This window comes from Neodiprion pinetum, chromosome 6 (assembly GCF_021155775.2).
Source record: "Neodiprion pinetum isolate iyNeoPine1 chromosome 6, iyNeoPine1.2, whole genome shotgun sequence".
NCBI lineage: Eukaryota > Metazoa > Arthropoda > Insecta > Hymenoptera > Diprionidae > Neodiprion > Neodiprion pinetum.
This window is the reverse complement of record NC_060237.1, coordinates 29888291-29910508: the sequence shown is the minus strand read 5'-3', so window position 1 is coordinate 29910508 and position 22218 is coordinate 29888291. Positions and strand designations below refer to the sequence as shown.

The 22218-nt window shown below is 40.7% G+C and overlaps 2 protein-coding genes and 2 long non-coding RNA genes across 11 annotated transcripts in view; 2 read left to right on the top strand and 2 right to left on the bottom strand.

The window, feature by feature from the left end:
- The window catches only part of cnc (NFE2 like bZIP transcription factor cap-n-collar), a 119573-nt gene that overhangs the window by 84928 nt on the left and 12427 nt on the right, over positions 1-22218 (top strand). For 5 of the 8 annotated variants that reach the window (XM_046632526.2, XM_046632522.2, XM_046632528.2 and 2 more), the window contains exons 6-7: positions 9691-9931; positions 10201-10428. In XM_046632526.2, the coding sequence (XP_046488482.1) occupies positions 9691-9931; positions 10201-10428 (469 nt within the window). The remainder of the gene's footprint in view (positions 1-9690; positions 9932-10200; positions 10429-22218) is intronic. The other 3 variants (XM_046632525.2, XM_046632524.2, XM_046632523.2) reach the window with 3 other exon arrangements.
- On the bottom strand, positions 10793-15010 carry LOC124222004 (ATP-dependent RNA helicase vasa). The gene is made up of 4 exons (XM_046632531.2): positions 14813-15010; positions 13870-13925; positions 11626-13443; positions 10793-11450 (listed from the first exon to the last, which is right to left on the bottom strand). Exons 2-4 carry the CDS (start codon positions 13915-13917, stop codon positions 11367-11369), a joined length of 1950 nt encoding a protein of 649 aa, XP_046488487.1. The 5' UTR covers positions 13918-13925; positions 14813-15010; the 3' UTR covers positions 10793-11366.
- LOC124222006 (uncharacterized) lies at positions 13309-15833 on the top strand. Its single transcript, XR_006883915.2, has 3 exons — positions 13309-14815; positions 14901-15250; positions 15495-15833. It is a non-coding gene; the product is annotated as an uncharacterized lncRNA (long non-coding RNA).
- Positions 15888-18793, bottom strand: LOC124222007 (uncharacterized). The gene is made up of 3 exons (XR_006883916.2): positions 18579-18793; positions 17859-17999; positions 15888-17762 (listed from the first exon to the last, which is right to left on the bottom strand). It is a non-coding gene; the product is annotated as an uncharacterized lncRNA (long non-coding RNA).

The following is a 22218-nucleotide window of genomic DNA, read 5'->3' as shown; positions in this document are numbered from 1 at the left end:
GAAGATGCAGCGGAGGATATGCGATGATATATGATATATATATCTCACACAAAATAAACACGACGAATCAAGTTAAAAACGATTTTAGGATCCAAGATCGAAATTTGGTTCAAAGCAAGACAGTCTTCAATATTTTATTTCTCTTTTATGCTAAACGCGTGTTTAATGCTTGCATCAACTTTGAATGTGAAAAATTTGCTCGTCCGTTACCATCTACCTGACGAAGAAAGGAAACGAGCTGTAATTGGATGATGAAGAAATACGAGGTTGAAGTTGTAGCAAAGTTAACATATCGAAACGTTGAAAGAAACATTATAAATATGTATATATATGTTTTGCAACTTCGGAATAACTCTAAAGGCAGCGAATTTGCAAATTATGAACTTTCATAATGCCGCATTACGTTTTACTGAATTTCCGACAATCTTAAAGTTGGGAAATAAGGTGAATTTTCCTAAAATTAAATGCATCGTTACATTAACGTTACGAGCTCAAACCTTATGAAAAATGTGAGGATTGCTGGATGTTCGAGAGTGTTTACGATCTGCAAACGGGCAGTTATAATTTACAACTTAGTACCTAAGTACGAGATCTCCAGTTGCAGGAGGAACTCGTAGCGGTGAACAAGACCGCAGACTATACCACACAACCTGCAATTGTACCTCGTAACTCGGGAATCGCATGTGCAAAAAAAAAAAAAAAAATACTAAAATCCTCCTAACCCGTTGAAAATGGCTTGCGAAAGAGAAGAGGTGGGGGGAAAAATTACGCCGACGGAATGAAACGATGCAGTTTTGAAGTAGCACGCGCTGAACAAATTGTGGTGATCTATTAACCTGCACGATAAATACATCCAAAACTTGAAGACGTAGATCGGTATTGATCTAGATACGTAGATCGATAATTTGATCATTTTCAGCGAACTCTCTTCCACCAAGATATTCCAGTATCATTACAGCTCCGACCATTTGATAATTTCGTATTAATTGTAAATATTCACGCCTCGCGGCTTAGAGAAAGTACGTAATGCCTGCCTAGTTGTTGTTAATTGCCACGTGGTCAGAGGCATAAATGTCGAGATCTTCGATCGCCTGCATCGTAAAATTCATACTAATTATGAGGACAAGTATAATACCTACGGAGATCCGCTTGACCACGAGTATGTTGCAAACATAAGGAACTATGAGACGCAAGTAAAACATATACTGTGAATATTGGATATACTCGTACTTTACAAAATGAACCTAGGCGCATAATTTATCGTTATCATTTAAGAATATTAGCGACAATTTCTTCGTTGGAAACCTGCTGGTCTAACTTTAGACGTAGGTACCTGAAACTTACGCAACGATACAGATGTGGGAGTTTTTTTTTTTTTTTTATTTTCTTATTTTCATTGTCAGCCAGAGATCGTTACTTTACAACGGCCACTTAACAATGCGGCTTATACATCGTGCGTGTGTACGGATTATGTCTGACTTACATACGCGTAGCAGGTACACACATACCTGCCTACCTAGGATACCTGTGCAATTATCATTGTCAGTCGTCGTGCGTATTATACCTCCAGATTTCGTGCAGCCACATGTTACCGAACAATTATTCGTCGTCGAAACCCTATTCTTATGCGCATTACCTACCGAATCCCTGACATTCGAGGACAGCTGAAAATTGTTCGGGCTAAATTCGTCCAAGAACTTTGAGGATCGCGTTTTATCCATCCTTTATACCAGTCGCACAATGATCACGACAAAGTTTTCTCGAGATTCTCTTCAGTCGCGGTATAATTAAATTTCAATCTCAAACTGCCGAGTGAGGATTTGAAGATTCTTCGCCTACCTTGAATTCCACGATTATTGTATCATGATTTACAGAATAACTCTAGCGTCAGTCTGTCTGGATGGGCGATTAAATAGCCGACTGGTCGGCTGTTGCAGAACAGAAAAAAAGACGCAGACGGTCTACTCCTTCTATTTCTATGTCAGACGCTTCGCGTGTGGCAAGTCGTACAGTCTGCATGCACGCATGCATATACCGAGGCGAATACCTATCAGAAAAGTGTTCGATGCCCAGGCTCTTGGTCATCCGTGAACACGAAGCATCGAGAAAACGAGCTTCCTGCTTACCCGCAGAGCGACCGAGCTGTCGGGCTAACCAATAGGAGACGTCCCCTTCCTTGGTGCTTCGGTGAAGATACTCGGTGAGTACAGGTATCCCTCTCTTGAGGTAACGATCGCCTCTCTCTGCCGAGCACATGTCCGATCTCCTAGTCTTGGCGCACGCGAGTCTTGGACGAAATATCGCGCGGTCCTGCAGAGCCGGAGGATACGGAGGCATCGTACCGTGGTTTTTGGTCTCTGAGAGTCGAGTTAGACGAGGGCGGTTGGGAAGTTTAATGAAGAAGAAGAAGGTGGCTGGGCTGCAGAGTGCGGGACAAATCCAGAAATCACTCGGGCGGAAAATGGAAAGTGGTTAATTTTACGGAACGTTTGAGATTTTGACGAAATCTTGTCGTGTTCCGCGATGAATCCAACGCTGTCACATCTGTACTGACGGGAAACAAATCATCGATGCGAATAGTAATTGCCGGGTGAGAAAGGAATAATAATTATTAAGTAACTACTCGTTTAAACGATACAACGACGCAACCTTTACGACAATTATGTTTCGCTCCGGGGCTCCGAATAAGTGAAGAAAAACAAACTACTGTTCTCATTGACTCTGGATCTCTGTAACTAATTTACGTTTTATTTTCGAATCGCGATAATTGCTTGCAAACTACGATTAATCCAGCGTAAGAGAAACCTCTGAAGCTCAAGGACGGAGGAATGAGAGCTAGATGAAAATCTTAACGTTCGAAAATCGAATGAATATTTTCATTTACAAAGGGGAGTTTGAAGTGATTGTTTAGTCGGCCGAGAAAACATTCGAGTGTCAGTAGAGTGTGATATGAAGGTGGATGGAGCGGTAAATTGGTGTCAGGTAACGGCTGGACAGATTAAGGAATGGACCAGCGAGAATTCTGAAGTGTAAACAACAAGCAAGAGTAAAAAAATTTTTTTTAAATATTCACCTCTTCATTCCGTGTCCTGCATTGGCTGCAGGTGGAACGCGCACGTATAAATTATATATGACCAAAGTGCAGCATCAATCGGCGACCACACCCGACTTGTACCAAAATTCTCCGAGCCCAGAATGTTGGAGGCTCATACTCGAGGAGGGACTTTTCCAGGTAAAAAGTTAAGAATCATTAATAGACGAGTTTCGGCCCAGACGCTGCGGCGTTTGATCCTTGATTTTTTATTTCGGCAAAACTCTGTTGTTGCTGTTGTTGTTGTTCATTCGCGGCTCACGCACAGTCGGGGAGTTTGAAAATTCGTGTGGATAATTACTCGGCGCGTATTATAATGAAACGACCTCGACGGACATACGCCTAAGACTCGTTATTACGTCGACCGGTGAGACGGTAATTTGAGTTCTGCTGGTCGGAGTGGTGCTAAATTGATATATTCGAGGTGAGTACCGCCTCCACAATTTTGTGAAAACGCGTCGTAGACGGACGAGGTACGAACGTTCCTTCGATATCCGCGAAGCACCGAGAACATCACGACGCAGTTACGCAACTATAAAATCGCGGCAATCAGGAACCTCTGTAAGCGATGTCGTACGTACTGAAACGTGTCATTTTTGGAACCTGCTTCTCACGCGACTGGCATATTAACACTGACCTCACTGGCCTGCGTAATTACAACGTGTTTCTTTCCGTTTCTCGTCTCTTTTATTTATTATACTACATATATATCGTAAGAATAGTTGAGACGTTATACACGCGTCAAGTTCTCCGCGATAATGAATACGTGAAAAACAGTTCAAGTCGTACTTGAACAAATTCCTGCCTAAACTCAAACTTTGTTTTCAACTTCTCGCGTATTCATTCCTCACCTTTGATAACAATCTTCCAGCGCTGTAAAAGTAATTTTGCCGTGGCAAACAATTCCAACGTTCGAAATCGCGGCTTACAATCTTATACATGTTCACACTTGACGTTTTCTTCTATCGATCAAAATATCATCGTCGTGGACTGCAAAGTCCGCCGTATCACAAGCGGCAGGCAGAAGTCATGTTCAAAGTCGAGAAGGTGATCGTCAACGATTAAATGCCGCCACTGCTGCCGCTGCACCGGTAAAAGCTGCTTACAAGTACAAAGCAGCCCGCAAGCGCAGAGTGCCTGTTTGAACGTGATGTATAATTAAATGGGAGTTACAGAAATTATTTCACCATCAAGCAGCCGAGAGTATCGTAAACATGCCGAATGAATAGCTACGAGCAAGAGAGAAAAAGGGTCTGATCGTCGCCTGCCGTACACAAATGCGAAATTACGCTATACTTTCCACTTTCCGTGAAGGATTAATAAGTTTGAAAAAATTCTTTCATTCCGTATTCTGCCAACGGTAAATCCGTTTTAATCGACGATTAAACGGCATTGAAACTCCTCGCTGGAAGCTTACCAAGCGAGGGAAAAATTCATATACGGTTGTTCTCGTTTTTGAACCTTTTCAAGGTCATCGCAACGTGCGAAATTAAATTCCGTTCAGTACGTTGCGAAACGACAACACTACCTGTAGGAAGCTGCCGTCAAGCAAACGTCGTTAAAACGCCTTCAACATATAATGTATCTCGATGATCTCAGCAGTAAGAAAAAGAAAAATAATCAGACGCTATCCTTGATAGTGTGTAATGAATCGTAAAAAGATAATCATTATACACCTCGTGCAATCAAAACCGGTATCTGCAGATGTATTTTCATCTCGAAAACTTCACCGATGTTATATTTTCCTCCGAGCTACAGTGAAAAACTGCGACTTCCCGACGTAGGTCTGTACGCTACCAAACCTTATACCCACTTATTTCGTTCCGTTCCGACCATGCAACAACTGTGGGGGGTCTTTTCTCCGTCAAAACTCTTAGCTCGAGAGGAAGACAGGCACGAATATACGAACCCAGAATTCTGAGTAGGTACTTAAGCCCTGTGCGTGAAAAAAGGACAGTCTGGTCGCGTAAAATCGGTCGTCGGACAAATTGGGGGATGGAAGTAAAACAGGACTTAACGGGTTTTACTTTTCTTCGGAAATTGGCTAGATAATTTTGAACTGTAATCTGAGATTTCATTACCTTTCGCGTATTTCTTAACTCCCTCATTGTCACAATCCTCTTCACGTCTCGCGCCCGAGTGAAATATCACAATCTGCAGAAATTCATTTAGCTCGGAATAAATTGTCTCCTATTTAAATCTGCAATTTGTGCAACTTTTTCTTTTACGTAACACCCTACTGTAGGTACGAAACGATTCAGTAATACGGAGAAACAGATCCCAGGCTTCTATTAAACGCTTAACGATATTACACAAGTTAAATCTGATGCACCGATCACCTGTGTCCATTTCCGTTGTTGTCCAACGTGACTCGAGAAGTTTCCCGAGCAGCATTTGCTTCTCGCCGAATTAATTTCACTCGGATCACTAAAATTTTACCAGTGTCTGATTTTGTCGGTGATGTGGTAAATCGAACGGTAAGTTTTTTTGTCTTCTTTCTCTTTGCTCGGTTGTGATTAATTAAGAAATTGTCAATTCGATTTGCTACTCACGTAACGAGGAAGCGGCTACGTTTGAGTTTCGTTATTAAATAATTATGTTTTCTGGTAATAAATATGCGTATCGCTGCATCCAGGTATACGTGTAAGGTACCACTGCCGCGCGAACAGGCATCTAGACAGCAAACTTTTTGCGGATTATTACTCGCTGGGAGCAATTACTCACAGGCTGGCAATAAGTAACACCGAACGAATGACAAATAGCCATAACGACACCTAGGCATACACCACTGGAGTGTTATCTTTTTATTATTATTCTCCTCCTCCTCGAGACTCGCAAGCCATCGCGATCCGCACCATTAACGGCTTGGTTTTTGCCAAAATGCTAGCCAACAGCTTTAGTGCGGTGAGGAACAATTATCGAGGAGGAGCAAGTAAAGGCGCTCGTTGCGACAGACGATGGGTACACTTGTCGTTTTTCTCGATTTCAAGTAATTTACGCCTCTGTGTAAGTGTGACGCGTTCTTTGCGCGGTAAAACAATCGGACGAGGTGCGAGGTTTCTCGGATGTGTACCTTTACGAGGTCTCGTGTACCTCACGGGACCAATTTTTGCTCCTGGGTTTCAACGATTGAAGGGTATAACGATACTGGCATTGGCTAATTGGAACTTGGTCAAGTTTTATGAAACTTTTCAGCGCCTCGATCGAGGGCGAATCCTCGAAACAGTATGGAACACGATCTTGAAAGTGAACGGGTCAAGGCTCTTTACCTAATAGATTATTATTACTAGAAAATGTAAAATAAACAAGTCGGTGCGTTGTTGCTGTTATACAGTGTTTGACAAACAATAAATTCTTGATTACGTTTCGCATGGATGTATACGTGTACGTGTATGTATAGGTATAACTTTGCAGGGCTGCACCAAGCGTATGGACGTGTTATTCGATTGAAGATCGACTCTCGTCGCGTAATTAACTTCACTTCCCACCGGTAACATAGTCGAACTAAACGAACGATGATTAATCGGAGAAATTAATCTACGCCGTGGTGTTACGACGCGGCGAGGCAGTAATTAGCGTTGAGAAGCTGCGGTATTCCGCGCTCTATACTTGTACCTATACGTGCTCTGTACCTATTACTCGTGCCAACAAATAGTAAACCGCATACTCTCTTCTGCCCGCAGCTATTTGCTGTCGGTAGAAACTTAGACGGGCTCTTTTCTCTCCTCTTTTCTCGGCCAAAATTTAAGAGAGAAAAGAATTATACATGGTTTTTCCATTCGATCGAGGACGTGATTGCTTCAATTTGTCCCTTGGTCCAATTCTGCCCGAAGAGAGGAAAACGGATTTAATAAAATAACGTAGAACTCTCTGAGTTGACGTTGACGAAGTGGGCAAAATACAGTGGATTCGGTCTAAAGTAAACTAATAAAGTATACCTTGGGAATTTGCCACTGCACAGTTCGGATTTCTCAATTTCACAACTACGAGGAATTCCAACCAGTTGTTGGATTTATGCAGTGTGAAATGTATAATGTTCGCATGTCCGAATGATCAAGGATGCCTCTGAGACGAATTCTACGAGTGGTCATTAAGGCCAACGTGTTCACCACCAAACATCTGACGACGCGGCACGGCACCTTTGCGGGCATGCAACAGCAACCGGACAGTCTCGTGTCATTAGGTATAAAGTAGCGTACTGTCTTGTTCCGAGCGAAATAAGAAAACGTCCAGCAACTGTGCAGTTATTCTCCTGGGAATCACTATTTTCGAAATACCTCCTCTTCAATTCCATGCCAGTTGCAGTCGTTTACAGTTTATTTCAAATTTCGCATCATGTGTGCTGTGCACGCTTTAATAAAAGTCTAGGACTTTTTCCATCGCGTCTATAATCGCAGACTTACATCTGGTGCTAACTCGCCTTAAAAACGACTCGAGAAATCTGACTAGGTACTAATTTACAGGCCCATTTTAAGTTTCCTAGATATAAGAACATAGAATCGGGCGCAAATTTTTAGCCCTGGTTGTAACAGCGAAACCTGTATGTGCAACTATTGACAACCCTGAAAATCTACCTCAGTAAGTAATCGGCCACGATATTGTAAGGATGCTTAAGAACTCGCGAAGAAGTGATAACTCGTGTTAACTAACGCCATGATGCTTCAATGTTGAACAAGGTCAGAATATGGAGGACTTTTTTTAGAACAGAAGTATTAAATTAAAAACAAAGAAACGTAGAAGGAATGCGATGATGATGACCGACAATTTGGACAATGGTTATGCCGAAAGACGACTTGATAGGAATACCTTCCATAATAAAACGGGGATCCGAAAAGTGCCGAGTATTATGAAACACGGACGACACGTAAACTGAGCCCATAATCTTTGTACTGTTTTCAAACTTCGTTATAGCATAACTATTTTAAAACAGGCTTAAATGCCTTGGAAACACAGACGGCTGACTGCTGCGCGACTTTGTATCAGTATAAGACAGCAGAAAACAGCCCGTGAGATTCTGTTCCAACCGATGAGAGATCATACGATTTTCGGTAATTGAACGCGGTCTTCCGAGTCGTATTTCGGTAAAAAAAAGTGACACGGTTTATTCCGTTTTTACTCATCTCCGGTGGCAATTAATCGTAGGAACACGGAAAGCCCGTAATTGGGTGACGTGTTTTGTATCGGCAATACTAAAAAATTGCAAAAAGCAAAGACGAGATAAAAATTGTGTGCGAGAAAAAAACTGTGACCAACCGCAATGCTAATATCTGCCCATTGCTGCACAGTTGCGGTCGAACTAAACAAATAAATCCTTCAAAATTGTGTGGTTGAAGATTTGAAAATTGTGTACGTCGTGTCTATTCGTTGAAATCAAAAGCAAGGTGAAACAACAAAAAAAAAAAACATGCAATAAATCTGTCGAAAACAGCAAAAATCTGTACTCAGAAACAGGGCTTTTAAATTAAAGGGGCCCCAGGATCATCGCCCGTGCAATTTCATTACCATCGGTAAAGTCAACAAGAATTCTCTGCTACAGTAAATTTTCGTATTACATACCCATACAGCTGTTGTCATAAGGAAACGACGAGACAAAGTACGTGTCCAACCGATTACAACGTTGTCAGTCGTTCATCTTGACCCAGGGTATGCAACCTGCTACCGGTCGTCCATCTTCTTTTTTGCGTGGTAGATAGGAAGATTGCCGAGATGAACTCGGTACCTGTATATATACAATATACATACAGGCAGAGAAAGGGTACGCGGATAGAAATTATTATATGGCATGTATAGGAGCGACGGTATGACTTGGTACCCATCAAGGACGTTACCGATCGACGGCGGCGGTTGACGTCGGTTTTATAACCAACCGGGGAATACCCGCTTCATGGTCAAGGTATAAATAAACGTTAGAGATAAGCAAGAATAGAGAGAAAAAACAAACTGGTTTTTTTCACTCGACACTAAAAAGTAGCGTAGGAATCCGGCGTCTAAAGTGTTTCTGGACATTTTCAATGTGCGCGACTCTTCGAGTTTGCCTCCTTTGGTTCCCCGATCGAATAACTCGGCCGACATTTCCTGCGTATCTTTCGAAGTATTCCCGAAACTCCTGCATGCGTCTGAGGAACAGCGGGGTTCCAAGATACTCAGAGCTCCGGCGTTTCTGGATGTGACACGCGTCATGTGACCCGCACGCTGTACGCGACATCAATTCTACTGTACGACAGGTGACAGATGAATGTCTGAACCGAGACAAAAAATGTTTTTCTAAAAAAGGTATAAAACAATAAAGAAAAAGACAACAAGAAATGAGCGGATATGATTGCTTTGATGCCTCCACGACAACGACATGTGTCTCTGCACTCGTCTCTTTCACATCCCTCTCGTAGCTTCTTTTCTCTCCTTTCTCTCTCTCTCTTTCGAAGCTTTCCTCCACGCAGCGCCGAAGACATCCTACATAGTTTGAAATAACTTGGCGCGATACTCCGCCGAGTTTTTGGAATCTCCATCTAGACCGGTGAAATTTTGGTTAAGCACAATATAAACTTCCTTGTAATGAATAAACTGTTGCGTGATCGAAGGAAAAACTGTTTTGCTTTCAGGGCCGTATGCCCTTTGTGCGCGCAATGAGCATGGAACAGCGATGGCAGGATTTGGCTTCACTACTTTCGCTTCCGGGTGCTCCGGACCACTTCGCTCATCCGGGACACCCAGGATATCCAGGCCACGGTATATCACATAGCCACTACGAGGCACAGCGAAACGTATTGCTGCACAATGCAACTCTCGCCCCACCAGTCGGAGATCTCAACTCAACCGGACCTTATCCTCATCATAATGTTGGTGAGTATCGTCGATGTTGAATTTTGCAGCGTATCGCTACACAAAATCAGCATTCCGTTTCCCTGAAAATATTTTATTTAAGAAGAGTTCCGTCCCTCGTAACAAGTGAAGTATTCAACAATATCCACGATCAATGTTGTAATCAAAGTATACGATACTAACTCGGTTTTGCTAACGATAAGAAAAAATCAAAGAATAAATTTACGTTGCTATTTCGTTTGAATTTTTTTTTTTCCCTTTTGTCTGAACTAAACTGCTTACTGATGCAGGGGGTCCGTCGAATCTTGGATCAGCAGTGGCGACTTCGATGAATTTGACCAACAGCAGTGAACCAATGGGTGGAGCGGACAATTCTGGTTCTTACAAGGCCGAGCCGAACGATATGATGTACTACCATGCACCCTCCTCGGATTCCATTAACCAAACCACCGATGGATTCCTTTCGTCGCTCCTCAACGATGAGGACTTGCACCTCATGGACATGGCCATGAACGATGGTAAGTACCCTTGTGTTTCGCTACATGATACAAACAGCATTAAAAATCCTTCAAGTGGTGAGAAAAACCAGTATCTACGATGTTTTTGAACGAGATGAAATTGGGAATTTTGATTGCATGGATAAGATTCTTTCAGAAATAACTGTGTGAATAATAATCACTCGACGTGAATGAAATTCAAAGTGGCTGAATCGTAATGTAAAACTTGAATTTATCTTGTGTCAAAACTTGAAAGAAAAATTCATTCAACTCATCAATTGATTAACTACTTTTTGATACGTCGACAAATTTTTCACTTCATACAACTTATAATGCGATCTGGGAAAGGATATTTGAAATGAAAGTAATCATGAGACACGAATCATTAATTATAAAAGAAAATTTATTTTATTATCATAAAAAAAGGTATATAAAAATAATCCCACAAAAAAACAATATTTTTTGTCAACGCGAAGAGGTTATGATACACCGCGGAAAGAAATTCATTCAAATTGTTCATGTGTCGCCAGATTTTTACTGACTCTATTTAACTGAACACCAGATAACTCTCATTTTAAAATGAAATTTTGTAATGAGTCAATATGTTATAATAAAACTAAGAGAATATTAATCGTTTGTGGTGACACGAGACCCTTGAATAAATTTTTTTTTTCAGATGTATACAGCCCAAATCAAAAAAATGTGTTTATCAATCTTTAGCCGGTCAAATCCAGACTCGCTTACTAACGTAACATCTTAAAATACTATCTTTGTACGTTTAATGGTAAATTTAGTGCCTAGCACCCATCCACTTGTCACGTAAAGCTAAGTGTTTATAGCTTTACATTTAGTCTTTGCTCAAATCGCTTATACCTAATGAGACTTATTGGCTAGATCTAAATGTGGAATATATGTTACATTCCTGGTATCACTTGGTATGTATCACTTGGTATGTATCACTACCATGCTTCTTCAGCTTCGGCGGGAGCTGAAGCGTAAGCGCTCTCTGGGTATGAGTCCCCCTCTCCACCATCATTTTCAAACTGTAAAACAACAAAATTTCGAATCAGATCAAAGTACTTCACAAACTTCTTTAAACTTGAATACCGCAGCAGTTTATAAAAATAATTAATACGTTTTTAAATATTTGACGTTCATTATCCAGTTCTAGTCAAAACCCAGATTGCTGTATACATTCCTAAAATAATTTTTACTCACTCTGCGAACGTCTCTGCCACCAAACTTGCTGGATCTGCCTGGAGCATAGCTGCCCCCTCCACCGCCAGATTCGAGCCACGCTGGAATTGATTGGTTAGCCTGCTTCAAAATCTTGACTAGATCAACTACGATCCCTGAATCTGTTTCCGAGTCAAAGAAACTCGTTGCACGGCCGCGATTGCCAACACGCCCAGTACGACCAATACGGTGAACGTACTCATCGATTTCCTTGGGCATGTCAAAGTTAATGACGTGGGCCACACCTTTGATATCAAGACCTCTGGCAGCAACGGCCGTTGCAACTAGAATCGGCATTTTTCCAGATTTAAAATCACGAAGTGCATCCTCTCTCTCCCGCTGTTCACGGTCACCATGAATAGAAGTCGTTGGATAATTGTTGTCTGATAGAAATGCAGCAATGAAATCTGCCGTACGTTTCATTTCCACAAATACTAGTGTACGTTGAATCTCGCCTTTATCTTTCTCGGCTTCCAAGGTTTCCCTCAATTTTTCTCGTTTCTTAAACTTGCTAACCTCGTAAAAGTTCTGCTCGACATCTTGGCAGGCTCCACCAATTATCCCGACAGCAAGGAACAAATAGTTATCCATGAATCGGCCAGCTAATTCTTGGATCGCGGCAGGGAATGTAGCAGAAAACATCAAAGTTTGTCGATCTTTTCCTTTTACCATAGATTCGTCATCCAGAATCTTTTCTATGTCTCCTATAAAACCCATGTCTAACATCCGGTCAGCTTCATCGAGAACAAAGAAGCGCACAGAATTGAACTTCACGCATCCTCGTTGGACGAAATCCATTAGTCGACCGGTTGTCGCAACCAATATGTGGCAGCCACGGAGCACTTGGCTTCTCTGGTGACTGGTTGCAGTCCCTCCATAAATATTGACACACCTCAGAATGGAATCTTTTGCAAACTTTCTCGCTTGATCGAAGATTTGCGTAGCAAGCTCACGTGTAGGCGCGACTATGACAGCTTGTGGTTCACAATGGAAGTTATCAACCACCAATTCTTTCGGCTCGTTCAATAGTGTGTTCACAATTGGTACCATAAATGCCGCAGTTTTTCCAGAACCAGTTTGAGCACAGGCCATCAAATCTCGATTTTGCATGACTATTGGTATCGCATACTTTTGAATAGGCGTAGGCTTTGTATATCCTGATTTCCTGATGTTCTCTAATAGAAGGCTTCTCAGGCCAGCTTCGTCGAAAGTGTTTATAGGTTGTGGTGCATTTTCACCACTAACGCTTACTTCAATCTTGTCGTACGCATCAAAATTTATCCCCATCTCTACGCCAGTACCAAAAATGTCTGCGTCTTCATTTGATGGTTCCGGCGGAATATAGACAACAGGTGCTGGTTTGTCTCCATTTTCTTCTCCGCCACTGCCCCCACCATTGTCGTCATCTCTCCTACCACCTCGACCTCCACCTCTCCCACCCCCTCTTCCTCTGCGAGATCCTCCATCCTCGCCATTAGCATCCTCATCTGCATCGGCATATCTACTTCCACCGCGACCACCTCTGTAACCACCTCTTCCTCTGCGGGATCCTCCATCGTCACCGTTATTGTCATCATCCCCATCTCCATATCTACTTCCACCATCACGGCCTCCTCTGTAAGCACCACCGCCTCTTCCACCCCCACGTCCTCTGCCTCCACCTCGACCACCACGTCTGTCCGAGTCCTCATGTTCCCCTCCATTGTCAAATCCATTGGTGCTTTCTCCTCCCCATTCACCGTTATTACTTCGTGGTTTGAAACCACGACCCTTGCCATAGCTGCGTCCCTCGTCAGTATACTAATTCAGAAAAATAAAAACTTGGGATTAGTTAAAATTTGAACAAAGTTGCACATATGGCTGCGGATAAGCATGAGAATAATATTGTAGGAACGGAATGAAAAGAAAAATAAAAAATTGCAGACTATTTTACTCAGGGTTTAGATTTCTTCCAAGCTCATCACACTCAATGCAAATGAGAAGGAAAAACAGAACAGCAGGAGGTGTACACACCCGATATACACAAGATATGCCAGACTCCCTTCCCAATACACATTGGTAGATTGCTTAACAAGCACTTTCCAACTGCGAATTCAACTTTATAAGATATCAAAAGAATATATGTTGTATCATCATTTAACTTGTTTTAAATTAATTTCATTTGACTTTTAAGACCTTTTGAAAATCAAGCCCAATCATTAATACAGATTCAGAGAATATTCTCACCTCTCCAGTACATACTGGCGTAGAGTCATTATCGTCCCACTCGTCCATTATTGAGCCTAGCGAGGGAAGAAAAATTAATTACTTTTAAAATAAATTTTTGATGAAATTTTCAAGATTCACTATCAAGAGAAGTTAGCCAAATTCAAGCATGTTAATTAATAATCACAGTCCTATCGAAATCGTGATTTGGTACACAGAAGATAATAGTGGTTTTTTCACAATCGGATTAACTTATTTTGGTGAATATTTCAAATGTGTACAAATGAAGTATAATTTTCTCTTTTACGTTAGCTTCATCATCTGTTTGACAAATTTTTCACTGACAATATATACCGATTATCGTTTGATGTGTCGTGATGATACTCAGAGATTGACAAAGTATTTTTAGTTTCACTTGACCCAAGATTTCTAACAATTCAACAAATTCGTATTCTATGACGCGTACGTTTCGCTAAAGTATCAAGTGGACCACGTGGGGGGACAGCGAAAAAACATTCGTTTTCAAGAACCCGTCGTACTAGTTTTAAAAATCGCGAATTATAATGTGAGAGGTTGACACGCTCGATAGTTTCGTATGGGCTTGACTCGCAGTACAATCAGCTTGAATAATTTTATTCTATAATTATCTAGTAGACACGCGGAGGTTGAAAAAATAGCACGATCGCAAAGGGCAAAAAGTATCTTGCAAAATTTTACCACCTGAGAATGTAGAACTAAACCGAATTTGATGAAAATCAACCCGGTCAAGTCACGGTTATACGTGGTGATTTATAATAACCGATAGTAAATAAAAGGATCAATCGTGAGAAGTGTCGACTTTTCGAAAGACGGAAGGGTGAGGAATCGTGGAATTTTCGAGAAGGATGCCAACACGTGCTGGAAGAAATCATTCGATTCGGCACTGCACCTGGTGTATTTTAGGAAACAATGATGGCGTACTTACTAGGTGTGTATTTCGCGTAGATAGAATGTTTTTCGATAAGATTACAGCTAACAGGGTCGTCAACTGGCAAATAATATCTGCTTCACAGATAGATGCCTCCTCTTCCGAAAGCGTAGACGTAGTGTTGTGCCGGTCCTACAGCAAACAAAACTCGCAACGTCTCACGGGAGAAAAAGACAAGCTCAACGGACAAAGCGTCGAGCCAATCTGACTCGGCAACTTCAGGCTTAACCGGTTCCCGCCGCCGTGTATCGAACCCACCGAACCTTCCCAAACGCCGTATTGCGCATGCGTGAATCCAAACTGCGACTCATGCCGCAAGGGCGTCGCTAACGGAGGCGTTTCAGCACTGCGCAAATATTCTGTTCCATACTTCGGACCGTTGAATGAGAATAACGCCCAATCAACATCGAGAATTACTTCTGGATCTACCTAAAGGTACTTTCCGATTAAAAACAGTAATTCTCATCGTAACTACAACGGCTACTATCTTTTCGCACAAATTTTCTGAATCAAATCAATTCGAAGTAAACGTTGCAATATATCGCTATAGATATATCAATGACATCGGAGCTGGATCCTGCTGAAAGATCTGTGTTTTAGTAAATTGTTATCATTGCTGAAGCTTCCATCGTGCAGAGTTCATATCGGGATAACGAATTCACTATGGTTGTTGTGATAGGTGTGGCAGCGCTGAAGCGTACGATAAATAGAGAGAGAAGAAAGATCAGAGACGAATTTCTCTTCCTGTAGGACGTACGTCGTTCCAGAGAGACAGAGATGGCTCCCCGATCTTTTTTCTCTCTCTCTATTCTACATGAACGAATCAGATGGAAGACTTGGAACGCAAATCGGTTATTTCTTATCAAACCTCAAACCAGATCGGCTGACCCAATTAGTATCGTGCTCAACTGAAATTGAGCGTACGAGGCCGTCAACTCGTAAACGTAACTTATTTACAGTTCGTGTACTGTGAGCTGAACATTTGTAGGGTGGGATGTTTTTGAATTTCGTAAATTTGGTCAAATATTCATAACAGCTCAGATCTACGGATCAGTTGTCTTATAATTTATGCTTTATTTCTGTATAACATCACGCAAATTTTTCTAAAAACAAAAAAATTAAACCGTTAAAGATAAAATCGAGCATTATATATCATTCAATTTTTATCGATATATTTACATTCACACACGATTTAAGATCTGTAATATAAGCGTAAAACAGTGAGCCCCAAAACTATTCCATTGGCATTTGAATTCTGGATTAAACAACGTAATGCAAAGAATGATATAACGTTTTTCCACAATTTCACGTAGCGTCTGGAGGAAAAAATAGGCAGAGACGAGCGAACGATATCTGTTTACAATTATTTGAACAGCTTTACGCGAATTGGTCTATATTGTATGAATACGTATCACACGTAACATAGATTATGTACCCAGAATCATGTGTGGGTATCCTTAACTGAACTCGTAACGGGCCATTAATTTTGGAGAGGCAAGCGACGGCGGAGGCGGGGGAGGATCGGGGGGTGGGGGAGGGTCATATTAAGTAATTCATATTTTTATCTTTCATGAGAAGCACTGCACGGCAACAGTAGAAGTACTGTCGTACATACATAAAATGCTGACTCATTGCCAGTACTATTTTACAATGCGCTTCGCAGGCCGCAATGTCCTTGCAGTTCTATGTTTGTTGGGATGTTGCGCATATGCAAATAGTAATCACATCAAAGTCTCGGTAAGGCGAAGATTGTAGGTACAGTCGTTACTCGAAATCTGTACACGATAAGTATACGCCGCTTACGGTATTGTAAACAATGTGGGTGAATGCAGCGTCTTTGATTGAAAGAAAAAAAAATATGTCTCCTCATGTTCACTTTTCCTCTCGCGTATTTTTTATTCCCATATCGCCGAAGTTATTGGAGCTCTCGTTTCAAAGTGCCTACGCGATTATTTCAAGCGACAATACATTGTCGCTATCTTTAACCACAGATATCCTCGTGACCTTTTCAGCTGAAGCTTACAGCACGTCAAGAGAACTGCGAGTACCAGCCTCACGTTGCATACAAAGTTGCTGATTATCGTATTATGATTATACTGCATGGGAAATCATTCGATATATATATACTTAAACAAGGAGAAACTATAATATGTTGTTGTTGTTGTTACTATATAACGAACACCAAGCACAGCGTTAGCCATTTGCATATTCTCATAACTGTGACAATAGCTGGCAGTCTGATGTTTTTGCGAGAATGAGAAGTAAGATATCGGTCAACGCCGTTATCAGAAAATACATATATTTTTTTTATAGGGCAGGCAATGGCTCTGTATTTTTCAACTAGTTGGTTCAACACTATTCTATACTTGCGATGATATTTAATTTGTACCAGCATGAATTTATTAAAATATTGAGAATTTGTTTCAAAGTTCAATAAATGGGGTCTCAGCCGGTTTATTAAGCTTCTGATTCGGTCATCGACATGTATGTATTATTACAACGCGTTATATTATTAGTATAATAATATCGTTTGAACAGCTGTCAACCATAAGTAGTGTCGTGCAACATTGCGTATCTTTTATAAATCGAATATGAATGTAATTGCGGCACCGATCGGTCTTCGAATCCTTCACGCATAGGTAGATCTATAGTTAAAATATTGTTCCACTGCGCGGACTGTATTCACAAACTCTCATCGCCTGGAACGTTAAAATTATTCAGTATTTCGCACACACTCGCTACTTGCGGTTGGCCAAATGACAGAGCGCGAGTTGTTACTGCAGTCCCATCGTTGACTGGTGAAGTGGTGAACGCGGGCGGTGACTTCATTAACAGGATCGCTATGTTCGATGTAAAAAGTTGAAATTTGGTGTCGAACTAACATCTTCGCATCCCCAGTTTAATCAGCGTATCATCGATCTTAACAATTGAGTAAATGGCCATCGATCTAATAGAATCACAAAAAACGTATTTTACCGTTGCACTCTGTGCTTAAAATCATAAGCGTATTTTAACCCGGGAATTCTAATTACTTTATACTCACGTTTGCAGGAGAATAATTTTTACAAACATGAGGCGAATGATGATAAAGTGCGCAATGAACCAACCAAAGTCGCGGCTTACTCGATAACGCTTCGTTATTTTTAGTGTTGCACACAAGGTTGATCGTGGGTGACACAGAATTCTAGGCAAAATCGTTCAACCATCGATAAACTTAATTCCCACGTTTTAGCATTCACACTTTATTACCGCAATTGCGGTGTTTGTTAAAAACGTGTCGCAAAATCTCGTTCGTCTTATTCAGCTACGCGCGTGTATTCGTTTACACGAGAAGAAAAGTAAGGAACTGAAGAAGAAGAAGAAGCAAATGAAGACTGAGAAATATTTAAAGAATAATAAATAAAAAAAAAAAAATACATCCAAGATATCGTCCGAAGACATGTGTGCTATCTTTTAGGCTTCGGTCAACCAGTGTCCGTATGTATAATCTGGGTAGGATTATTGGCACCCACTTGTACAGTAAACTAAATTATCAAAAAATTCAACCAACTGCGTCGTAAAAAGTAACGGCAGAATTTCAAACCCGTATAAGCAGGCCTTTTTATTGCCGGAAGTTGAAGAGAAGTACGGTATGGTAATAATAACAACATGGAGGAACCAAAGAAGGAACGTTTTCTTTTCTCCTTATCTACCGTCCACTGCAGGGCATAGCGAAAATCATTCAGTGTTTGGGTTATGGGAAAACTACGGTTTATGTACTTACTTGGGATTTTTAAACAAAGCGTGTCCGTCCCATCAGCCACTTGAAAGTGAAACCGTGCTCTGCGTTTCTCGGTCTGCTTCCAGGCACCCATATAAATATACGTTCCTTCGGTTTCTGGCATTGCGATGTGCATGCGTACAGATTGGGATGCGAAGTGCCTCTTGAAGGGCAATTGGGAGGGTATACAAAAGTTGGCTCTGGCCATGCGGAATCTGTCCAAGGCTCCGCAGACCCTCCGAATATTTCCCTTTGTTAATTTACCATGAAGCTAAACCTCCGTCGGCGTTTTTTTTTCGCCCTTCGCTTACTTTCAAGAAATAGAAACGACGTTCGTTATTGAATTGTAACGGAACACGATACCGCTCAACGATCGGCTCTGGCTAATTCTGTATCGTTCGCTTAATCGCGATAATCAGTGACCCTAATTTCTGCAATTGATATTGCGTAATCGTATCGAGATCTCCGGTTCCACCCGATCATTCACACGTAGGTATCATCGTGCAGAATTATCAATAAGTGTAATACGAATAGTTGCCTGCTTGCATGATCGATGACGTAGAATTACTCTGTGAGAAAAATTTTAACGACTTATCAGCGAAACTCTTGGCCGATTACACTTCGAAAGAGAGTCGATTGAAAACGTTGAATTACGTACACCAACATTGATCGCCTTTTTCAGACATCTCTCAGAAATATACATACAAATTCCGCGCAGTTTCGCCATCTATACATGCTATAAATTTATTTATACTTATATCGTACAGTTTTTCCGGATTATAATCTTCAACAAAATCTCGTCGAAAATAAATGTTTTTTTAATTTCCTTCAAGGACATTATTATACTGATAGCTTTTACGGCGTTTACCGTAGTTTTACAATCAGTTGGATCAACTTACCCCGTGATTCGTTACTCGGAACTTATAATCCACATCCGCCAAATATTGTAGGTACATAAATGCGTACACTCCACGTATACTCAAATAAAAATTTACGTATAATATCCTCTACGTATTAACGGCGCTGTATAACCGCCGTTGATGTTTCGAAAGATCTATTATTTTTCTCGTGATAAATTATGGGCACTGATTATTTCCTCGTAAATTTCATATTCTCTCCCTCTCTCTCTCTCATTTCATTAACTCGATGCGATAAGTTGCAAAAACTCGTCAACTGCAGTCTTATCGCTATGCACTTGGCGAATGCATCGTGCATTGATCTTTTTTCACGACAGTTATACGTTTACAGTTTGCAGTCCCTGACTTTTCGACTAGCGGTGAAACAAGTTGCAAGTTTCCTCCCCTTAACCCCGTCACTTATATCTATTACCTGATAACAAGATTAGATGTTATCACAATCTGGATTCATTAATTAGAGACAGAATAGTACTTCGCACATTGATGTAAATATTAACAGTCGACAGTTTCGTTCAATATATTCGGCATTATCATTATATTTTTCCTTCTCTTTTATTTCCTCAAGATTTTGCCATAATTTCAGCTTAACCTTTTCTGGAGCAATGAAGATAAGCACCCGTAATAAAATCTCGCGATAACTTTTTTCATCATCACGACGTCTGGGAATACCTCAGACGTATGTATGTGTACATAATACACGGTACATTGACGCGGTTGCAAAAACTGGACCCTTGGGAGTTTTCGCCCCGTCATACACAAGCCGGAAAAAAATAATTAAAACAAGGAATACTCGTGCATTAACAGATATTCAAATGCTTGTCGGTGAATATATGTATAATAAAATCGAGTGTTTACAAGAAAGATTATTAAGTGACTCGCGTATCGTGCGTCGGGCAGAAATTCCTGACTGAATTTCGTTTAAATACAATACATTGTATAATAAATCGTATGTAACTGCTTCTGTAATTCCAGAGGTCAAAGCACATGCAGCGTGAACTCTAGAATTATGCATACGTTGGTACATATATATGTACATATGACTATTCCATTTTTCTTTATCGCCGCATAAATTAGATGCTATTTCTGCAGCGTATAAAACGTACATAAAAAAAAGGTGGATACAAAATAACGTATTTGTTAGAATCAACCGAGTCAGTTTATAGCGCTGTCGCTTGCAAGATAAGCTGAAAATGAGAACAGAATGATTGAACTTTGAAGAGCTATGATACCGAGTGATTATTCACCCACGCATTATATATACGTGTATAGTTCACATTACGTACATACGTAATGTACAATTCTAGATCAATCGTCTTCTGATTGTAAATTTACCTAATTATTTTGTGCCTAGAAAAAAATTCGCCATCTTTGACGATTTTCCTAGCGTAATAAATGCCGTCGTTAATTGCTCAAGATATCGAGAACGATTAGGTGTTTACAGTACATAAATTACGCAGGCGCGTCTATACGTTTCCATCGACACAGAGTACGTTCGTATCAAACGTTTATAATCATATTAACCGGGGATGTGATCCGACTAATAAAAACATCGCGTCGTTCGTCGTCGTAACGAGTTAATCACGGATTGTAACAACGGATGATTGTAAAAACTGCAGATCATTTGTATAATACGCTTGTATAACGATGGTGAAAGAATGCATTATCATGTCAAAACTCAAGTGTGAAAAACATTTGTATTGTTTAACCGTACTACAAAGAAACTCAGGTATATGCCGTCAAGACGAGAAAAGGAAATCCTAATATTATAAAATTTCTAAACGACATGCCAATAAATAACATCACGCGTAGAGACAGTGGCAAAGTATGATATTTACGGGTATATCCACTGTGAATTTAACCCGGTCAGACTTTTACTATCCCATAATAATATACACGTATGTGTATTATAATATATGAAAGTATGGGGCTGGATATGTCTACCGCCTTCAATGGAACCAACGGTAAGATATAACGTATGTATGTACGTATATGTATATGTATGCAGGCAACAGGTTAATCGTTGATCGCTGCTGTTTTTAGCCACACGCAATCAGTTGTACCTGATGAGCGCGTGGAAAAATATTTATACCGACTGTACTTTATCATTCATAAAATGTACAGTTGATACAGTTGTTTCGATTCAATCGTCGTTTGTCAATGCCAATTGACGATGGTGGGTGGGATAGATAAAGGAATGAATGGAAACCGAATGGGGTACGAGACAATTCCACCTGCGACGATTAGCGTTTTGCTGACGTATACAATGTACGTCGTCACGTAAAATTAATAAGCTTACTCCACGCTGATTCAATTTTTTAAGTCAAACATCTTTCTTGAGGAGGCAACAATTACGACCGCCTTAGGGGAATGATTAGGGGTGGAGGGTTAGAAACGACGCAGCAACGATGCTGCTGAATTCTCGTAACGCTGCCCTATGCTTGTCTATCCCTAATTTTTCGCAACGCTACCATATTTTTCATTTCAGATCATACCCGCATCCTTGCTATTACCAATTATTATTTCTTCTTGAATGCAAAAGAAAAATAAACACTAATAATTTATCTCTATAACTACAACTAATTAGCAGCAGGTTTCACTTCTCTCGGGCAATTTCTTTACTTCTCACTCAAGACCGGATATCATCGAGACAACTAATAAACGACATACATACGCGTATTAGTACACGTATCGACGGATATACACTTGGATCGGTATTTTCATTCGAA